Genomic DNA, 8,661 nt, shown 5'->3' on the forward strand with positions numbered 1-8,661 from the left:
GAGAGAGGGAAAAAAGGCCCCCCCCCCCCCGCCGCCGGCTTCCTGTTGCTGACTTCAGAGAGGACGGTCCCTCGCCGCTTTCCTCTCCCCGCTCCGCTCGGGGTTCCTGGCTGCGGCCCGGAGTGGGTCATTCCTCCTTTCCCCCTGGGCAAGGGAGGCCGGAGGAAGGGCATGGGCGGCGGCCAGCATCCCCCGGGCGCGACGGTCCTCCTGGCGCTGGCGGTCGGAGGTAGGTGGGGGCCGAGTGCGGGGCAAGGGGCGGGCGGAGCGGGCAGGGGCGGCCAGGGGGACGCAGAGCCGCACGGGGAGGAGGTCAGTTGGAATAGCAGCAGCAGGAGATCTCCAGCCGCCAGCTGGAGGTTGACAGCCCCATGTCCCCTGTTATCTGTACCGCAAAAGAGCTCCTAAAATGATGCACATCTCAAAAGTTGCCAGCACACTTGGAAAGTAGCCTCTTCCACTGCACTGGCATCCCGTTTTTCGTTCTGAAAACGGCAGGTCCCATACATGCCAACCTCCCCCCCCCAAAAAAAAAGAATCCCATTAACAGAGAGCAGCAGAACCCAGCCCAGAACTAGGACGGCGGAGGGGTGCTGTGAGAACAAGGGCCTAAGAGCAGGACCCTGCAAAGAGGCGGCAGCCAGCCCAGCACCCTGCCTTCCCCGCCCCGTGGCCAGCCAAGCAGGGCCGGCTCGCTCACTAGGCGAACTAGGCATTCGCCTAGAGTGCCCTAGCCATTAGAGGCACCAAACTGCACCCGACCCCCCCCCAACCCCCCCACGCTGGCTCTGACTGGGGGGGGGCGCACGGGGGGCGCCAGAAGGGATCCTCGCCTAGAGTGCAAAATATGCTGGGGCCGGCCCTGCCAGCCAGGTACCTCCCTGAAGCCCACCAGGCACGGCTTCAGCTTCCTGAGGGCCGCAGCCCCCCTCTCCTCCCTTGGCCTCCAAGCAACAGGCATCCCGTGCGGCACTGCCTTGCATTAGGGGGATTCTGTTTAGCTCCCACGGTGAACAGCCGTCCCTGGATTTCATCCTTCCTGAAGATGTTGGCTTTCCATTTAAAGCCATTGAAGAGCTAAGCCAGGTACAATGCTGGGTGTTTCAGGGCCACGGCACCCTCCCAAGCAGTTATTCTTTCTAAATGACAGGTGTGCGTGAGCAGACTTGTGCCCTTTGCCACTTGTCCTTTCCCTGGCCTCAAATGCCCCTGCAGTCCTGCATTTTGCAGGCGAACCCCGCAGGCATTCGGCACGTTGCTTACGTCCCTGCCCTGCTGGGCAAACAGCTGCTCCGTGTGTCTGTGCAGCCTCGGAACTCGCAACACCAGGCCTCGTTTGGGCCCCAGCCACTGCTGCGGCCACCACACCTGTGGCAGCGAATGACACATTGCAGGGAGAAGCACACCTTCTGTGCCTCTTCTTGGTCACACACACACACACATGATTTTCTTCACTTAAATAAAGGTCCCGTGTGCTTTGACATCTCTTTTGTCCTGCTGCTCTACAGGAGCCAGGTAGAAGACCACAGGCACCTTTCCAGAGGTGAGGGGCATTATGACCCCTGGGGGTTTCCTTCCCAATCCTTTTTCCTGGTAACCCCCCCCCCCCCCCCCCCGCCCCCCCCCCCCCCGCAGCTCGGCTGCATGCGGAGTCGACACTTCCAGGCAGCTGCCCACTAGAGCCTGTTGTTATTCTTAGCCAGTTCAGACACCCTCGGCCTGTATTTGAGTGCCCTGGGGGCGGGGGCGTCAGTTCATGCCTCTTCATACTGAACTCTTCCCCGCATTATTCCCCCCCCCCCCCAACTGAGAAAGCTCTTCTCAGACCTCTTCACAGTCTGTTCAGGTTCTCACCCTCCTGAGTGGTTTGCGGGAAGTTCTGATGGAAAAAACACATTCAGCTTCTTTGCAGTCTCCCTCCCCGCCCGGCCTTCAGGGCACCCTCCGCCTCTCTGTGGTCTAACAGTCAAACTACCTCCTGGGCTGGCTTCCTGCTTCTGGCGCATCTCAATCTTTGTTTGAATGTGCTGAGGAATACGCGGCTGCTCAGTCCGCTGGGTTTTTTCCGTCGCCTCGCTGCCAGCCTGCATCTGTCAGGGTTTGGGCCCCTTTTTGTCCTCCTCCTCCTTCAAGGGAGCCTCCCGCTCTTTCAGGACGGCCTCCTTATCTCGCACGGCCGCCTTGTCCTTGCTCGTGGACTAGCCAAGCATCCTCTGGATCTGTGGTAGGAATTCTGTCAGTGCTTCAGTTTTCATCATTTTACACATCCTCTAAGTGTTCTGGAGAGCTCCAACCCTCTAGACCAGGGGTGTCAAACATGCGGCCCGGGGGCTGGATCACGCCCCCGGAGGGCTTCCATCAAGCCCGCAGTGGAACTGGCCCTCTCCTGCTTCCAGTTCTGCTGCTGCTGCTGCTGCATCCTAGCTTGCTTCGCCAGACTCTCTTAGTCACTCAGCCATCTCATGTTTTAACCTGGGTCCTACACTCAGAACTCTGAGCATGAGATTTCTGTGGTGAATGTCAATAAGTCAAAAGTAGGTTTGCAGCTTACAGAGGTAATGTTTTAAGCATGTTTTTATTTTAAGTTAAAAAAAAACCTTTGTGTTTGTGTCCTTTATAAAGTTTATACCTCCGCTACCTGACATTACATTTTATGGCACACACATGGCCCAGCCCAACAAGGCCTCATTTATGTCAGATCTGGCCCTTGTAACAAATGAGTTCGACACCCCTGCTCTAGACTTCCCTTCTCAACTCCTTTCTCGCCAATGAAGAAGAAGAAGAAGAAGAGATTGGATTTATACCCCGCCCTTCACCTGGAGTCTCAGAGTGGCTTACAAACTCCTTTCCCTTCCCCTCCCCACAACAGACACCCTGTGAGGTGGGTGGGGCTGAGAGAACTCTGACACAAACGGCTCTTTTTCAAGGACAGCTGTGCCAGAGCTTGTGACTGACCCAAGGTCACATCAGCAGGTGCAAGTGGAGGAGTGGGGAATCAAACCCGGTTCTCCCAGATTAGAGTCCGCCCACTTAACCACTACACCAAACTGGCTCTCAGTTGCCCTCATTGTTATTTCCCCCCCCCCAAGGGAATTTTATATTTTCAAATCCTGTGTGAACATGCTGGCCACCTGCCACTTATCCCGCAGCTACAGGAGCTGGCCTGGTGCTTCCGGACAGCCCGCGAGCCAGGCATGCCGGCAGGAGTCCCCCATCCCCAGCCACTGGTCTTTGGTGGTGGCGTGCCTCACCTGGCAGCGGCTGTTCCATTTAGCTCTCATGCCCAGTGGCCCTGGAGAGGAGCCCGCCTCTGGATCTGGCTAATCACCTTTCACCTAATCACCTAAGTCAGTGGCAGTGAGTTCCACAGGTCCCTAATGTTCTCCAGGGCTGGCAGAGACCCTTCCTGATGGGCGCCTGGCCCAGGCTTGGGCACTGAGCCTGGGGCATATTTGGCATGCCAAGCCGTGGCCTGGCCCCTGCATCTCTCCAGGGTTGCCCACGTGGCCGGAGGCCAGCTGCTGTTTCTCACTCTCTCCCTCCCTCCCTCTCTTGCTCAGGCATCATCGCCATCGTCGCCGCTGGAAACTCTAACCAAGGTAGAGGCTCTCTCGATGCCCCCTGGGCAAGGCAGCCCTGAGGGTGGGTGTGGACTGCAAGCGCCTTTGTCCCCAGACCTGCCGGAGGGTGGGAGTCAGCGGCTCCTGGCAGACCCTCATTTCTACACTCCTCCACAGGGCAACGGTGTGAGAGGCAGCCCCCGTGCCCCCCCCTTTGTCGCCTGTCTTGTTGATGATTCCGCAGAGGGGTCCCGCTCTCTCAAGAGCTGCCATGGACAAAACCATTTTCTAAAATGTGGTTTCCCCCATCATAAATTCCCCCAGAGAAACGCTAGCACTGCGATGGGGGGGGTTCCCTGCGTCAGACCCCCACTCCTAGGATGAAAGCCGTGACCATGTAGCCAGCACCCTTGCCAGGGAGGAAAGTCTCACTGGCTTCAGTGTGGTCCGCTTGTAAGTAGGGAGAGTCGTGCGTGCCCGCTGCCCAGACCAGAGGCCCTAGGAGAGGAGAGGCAGCAGTGAGTGAAAATGCCCCAGCGGGTGATGCAGAACTCGGAAGCCCCCACCGGGCTCATGCCCAGCCTGGCCCTCTCCTGCCCTCCCACGAGCCAGGGCCGGGGCCAGGCACGGCTGGAGCTGGGGGGCGGGGTGGGGGGGTTTGTAACAATCTCTGGCTCTGGCTGCTGCGAAGGAGTGCTTGCTCTTTCCTGAGACCCCCACCTATCAGCCCACGTCAAACACTGGGCCTGCAGGCCCCTGTGATGCCTGTGGGATGTGGGGGGGGGCCTCGCTCCCCCCCCCCTTTTTCTTCCACCTATTTGCTTTGCAGGCGTTTCCATCCAGGTGAAGCACGACAGAAGAGGTGTCTTCCTGCACTGCAAAGTGCCCGATGGCAGCTCAGTGCTGAGCTGGAGCAAAGACGGCAGCAGTGTCGGCTCTGGAACGGAGCGGAATGGAAGGAGACTGTTTGTGGGCTCGGCCGCGGATGACCCTAGAGGCCTCTACCAGTGCTACTCGGCAGCAGGAAACGCATCTCTGCAGCTGTACTTTCGACGTGCGTGAGCCCCTCGTTGTTCCTCACGGCAAAGGGAGGTCGGCTCAGGCAGTCCTGGCCGTGGGGGTGGCGGCCAAGGCTCCCTCTTGGCTGTGGAGTCCTCCTGGGAGCAAAACTCCTGCTTTGTGAGCCGCTGTCATTAGAGTTGTGAGCAGGTGATTCGGCTGCGGCATCAATTAGTTTGCTCTGGAGCCCTCCTTCTTCCTGAGTGAAGACAAAGTGTACGCCGCCCTGAGCCCGTTCGCGAAGAGGGCGGGTTATATATTTAAATAAATAAATAAATAATGTGTGAGCCGGAGGCTAAAAAACTGTGAGCTGGCTCACACTGACTCAGCTGAGAGGGAACACTGGTGGTGGCCAGAGGCAGAAGCCATGAAAAGCCTTTCGTTAAGACCCACAAAAGGGGCTGCTGGGGAGGGTGTTTGGCCAGAAAGTGGCCGGGGGGGGGCTTCCTAGGAGAGAGAGAGAGAGGTTTCCAGTGTGACCCCAGGCCCCCCCCCCCACGTTGATTTGTTTGACTGCCCTCTCCTCTTGAAGGGGTGTTTCCTGAATGGTTCCCTGCAGGAATGAAACTCCTACAAAAGGAAGCATTTGACTTCCTGCTCGGGCTTTGTCAGAAGGAGGCAATCTGGACCTCGCCCGTGTCTTGGATCCAGCAGGGATGTAATGCCAAAGCCTGACATCAAATATCCTGCCGGTATCAAACCATGCAGAGGAGAATCTCATGGGAGAAACGGGGGCCTCCTCCTTTCTGTATTTTCTTCAGAAGAAAGGCCGTTTTCATTCATATTTTGTTATGATGGAACCAATTTTAAAAAGAAATGACTTCTGTGAATATCGGGTCCTCTCCTGGCCTTTCTGCCAGCCTGGCTCCTGGCCTGGGGTCAGAGGTCACAGAAGCTGAGAGGGCAGAGTTGGAGTCCCGTCAGACACCTTTAAGGCCAACCAAGTTTTATTCTGGGGGTGCGCTTTCGTGGACACGCTACTTGTGGCTGAAGCAGTCTGCGTGCCCACAAGAGCTTCTGCCCAGAGTTAAACTTTGTGGGTCTTAAAGGTGCCCCCGCTGGACTCCGACTTTGCTCTGCTGCTTCAGACCGACACGGCTGTGCACCGGAAACCAAGAGGAGAAGAAGAGGCAGCAGAGCTGACATGCCTGAGAGGCCCTTTCCCACCCAGCATCTCGGCTGTCAGACTGCAGTGACCATTTCCCAGGGTATGGCACCCAGGGAGAGCACCCAAGGCACTGCACGGCGGGCCTGGGGGGGGGTGTTGCTGGCAGAAACAGTGGCTGTGGCACAGGGCCAAGCTTAGACATGCTGCCAAGTGAGCAAGGGAGGAGGCGACCATTCAGGCAAGGGGTGAAGGAATACAACTGTGATCGATGGTGAGAAAGTTTTGGGAACAGATTGTAAATGGGGGGAAGCTTGCACAGCCATCCCCAGCGGTGAGGGGCAGGCAGTCTGCACATGCTCAGAAGCATTCTCTGGACTAGACTGTGTGACCAGGCCCATGCTCAGTGCTCTCTCTCTTGCCACAGTGTGCCAGTACTGCGTCCAGCTGGACACGGCCACGTTGCTGGGGATCGTGGCGGCTGACGTCGTTGCCACGGTGTTCCTAGTGGGGGCAATGTGGTATCTTGCTGCACAGGAGCCAGGCCGGCTCTCTCGAGGTAAGAGGGGACGGGGAGGAGAGGCCTCGGGGGGGGGGCTGCCCCACACATGAGACTGTCTTTGAAACAGGGCCTAGGAGACTGGTGTGCCGTGCACCACCATGGGATTTTCCCCCAAGCTTAAAAAAAAGATACAAATCAACACATCAATGTGGCATGATAAAGTGATAACGATCCATCCACTGGCCCCTCTGAACTCCCAGCATTCATTTTTTTAAAATACACTCTAGTCCCTTTCATTGTGGAGATACAAGGGGAAAGGCATGTTTCTGCAAGAAAAAAGGCTGGAGACCTGACCTTCTGCCACATGGCAGAATGCTCCAATTTGGCATTCAAACAGGAGCAGAGTTTTTTGGCAGCATCCACAAAACGTCGTCCCCTGCTTTTCGGAGAGATGGCAGTCAAAGTGCCTTATTTATTTATTTATTTTCATTACATTTATACTCCGCCCTTCCCGCGAACGGGCTCCTTTGCACGACATGTCCGGTGAGAGCAACATAGAGTACCCTCACTGGGTGGGAGCTGCATCAGTTATGCTGCTCCAGACCTGCAGAGGTATCTACCGGCTGATACAAGCGAAGCCAAATCCAGCTGCGTGTCCCTGGGCTGTGCCTCAGAACACCTTTGGCTGCTGAATGGTGACTGGCAGGGTGGCAGGAGAGGGAGGTGTGCTGAATGTTGCCCGCCCCCTCTCCCCCTTGTGTTTGTGGATTCTCCTACCTGGCGCCTGTCCTCTGGAGCAGAAGGGCACTGCGGGTGGAGGGTGGCGTATGACCCGCGGGAGAGGGAGCCCGCGATGGAGCCCTCTGCAGAGAGTGGGCCTTCTTCGGCCGTCTGAGTGGGAGCTGCAGGGTCACGTGGGCACCTGGGCTTGTTGCCGGGTTTGGGTCCAGGTGGGTGTCTCTCTCAGAGGTTTTAGAGGAAGGGACTGCTGGGAAAGAAGGGGAGGCCTAGATAATAATGGTCCCCGGCAGGGTTATAGAGCTCATGGTCTCCTTTGAGCTGGAGCTGGACGACCGGAGGTGTCCCGTCACTCCAGGGCCTGTCCTGGAGCAGTGTGTCCACAGGCGGCCTCACTCTGGTCTTTCCAGTCCATTTCTTTGTGTCGGCAGTTTGAAGAATGCCTGGAAGAGCCCCCTGGGAGAGGGAGATACCCCATCCCAGAAGCTGGTACAAACGGGGTTGCCTCCTGGGGCTTAGTTTGGTGCAGTAGCCAAGAGCTGGGGACTCTAATCAGGAGATCCAAGGGTTTTGATTCCTCACTCCTCCTCCACATGCAGCCAGCTGGGTGACCATGGGTCAGTCACAAGTTCTTTCAGAGCCGTTCTCTCATGAGTGGTTCTGGAGAGAGCTCTCTCAGCCGCTCTGAGGCAGGGCAGGGTATAAATCCATCGCTTCCTCGTCTTCTTCGCTGCAGGCAGTGGGAGGTGTGGGCTGCTTAGAGGGTGGCGAGGGGGTTGGGGGGCGGTGGCGCTTAGATGCTCCAGGGTGTGCCTGCTGGGTGGAGCAGCCCAGGGTCAGGCATGTGGGGGGGGGCAGTTGCTGAAGTCCTGACGAAGTGGGCCTGGGAGAATAAAGATGCCAGGCAGAGCAGCGGGCAAGCATGCTGACACCCAGCAGCCTCCTTCCTGGGCCTGCGAAGAGACCACGCGCCGCCAGCTGACTGGTCCGCCCACTCCTGCTAAGCAGGGCTCCTCCGTCTCTCTTTCTTTGCTCTCCGCAGCTTCCGACAAGCAGGCCCTTTTGGCCCACGACCAGCTCTACCAGGTGAGGGAGGGAGGGAGGGAGGGCTGCCCCCCACACCCCCGCGGCATCTGCTCAACTCCTTCTGGCCGGGAGCCGGCTGGGACATCTGGGCTCTTGGCCCTGCTTGGGAGGAGGCCGGCTCCCTTGGCACTCGCAGAGGGTGCCGTGGGGTGCTCATGTGAGGCCATCCTCAGGCGGGCGGGCGGGCTGCTGGGGAGGAGTGATGCCATCATCCCGAGAGGCACGGGGCTTGGGGGGGGAGGAGGAGAGGCCCCTCGACTGCTGTTGGTCGTGATAGCAAAAACGAACTTCCATGTTCAGGAGCAGGCTACCTCCGAAGACCAGATACTGGGGGACAAACGCTGAGGAGGGCTGCTCATGGGCCTTCTGCAGTCAGCATGCCGGGCCGTGCTCCTGTGGTTCTGGGGGCATCATTAGCTCCCGCACCGGGGCTTTGAGACGCAGAGCAGGTGCCTGAAATGCCTCAGACCTGGGCAGGGGACGAGACCCTCCCCCTCAGTAGTCTGCCCACTGCCAGGGGCCTGGCCAGGGCCACCATGGCTCGCAACGCGTGTCTGAGGGTGAAGGCCGAGAATCTGGGTGCCAGTCAACACATCACTGCTGGCCTAGCC

At 58.2% G+C, this 8,661-nt stretch overlaps 1 protein-coding gene across 1 annotated transcript in view; it reads left to right on the top strand.

The window, feature by feature from the left end:
• The first annotated feature begins 58 nt into the window (after nucleotides 1-58).
• Nucleotides 59-8,661, top strand: part of CD3G (CD3g molecule) — a 10,049-nt gene continuing 1,446 nt past the window's right edge. The window contains exons 1-5 of the mRNA XM_015413774.1: nucleotides 59-229; nucleotides 3,561-3,599; nucleotides 4,390-4,614; nucleotides 6,152-6,283; nucleotides 8,007-8,050. Of these exons, the coding sequence (XP_015269260.1) occupies nucleotides 172-229; nucleotides 3,561-3,599; nucleotides 4,390-4,614; nucleotides 6,152-6,283; nucleotides 8,007-8,050 (498 nt within the window). The 5' untranslated portion in view covers nucleotides 59-171. The remainder of the gene's footprint in view (nucleotides 230-3,560; nucleotides 3,600-4,389; nucleotides 4,615-6,151; nucleotides 6,284-8,006; nucleotides 8,051-8,661) is intronic.

This window comes from Gekko japonicus, unplaced genomic scaffold (genome assembly GCF_001447785.1).
Source record: "Gekko japonicus isolate JY-2015 unplaced genomic scaffold, Gekko_japonicus_V1.1 scaffold1159, whole genome shotgun sequence".
NCBI classification, from domain to species: Eukaryota; Metazoa; Chordata; class Lepidosauria; order Squamata; family Gekkonidae; genus Gekko; species Gekko japonicus.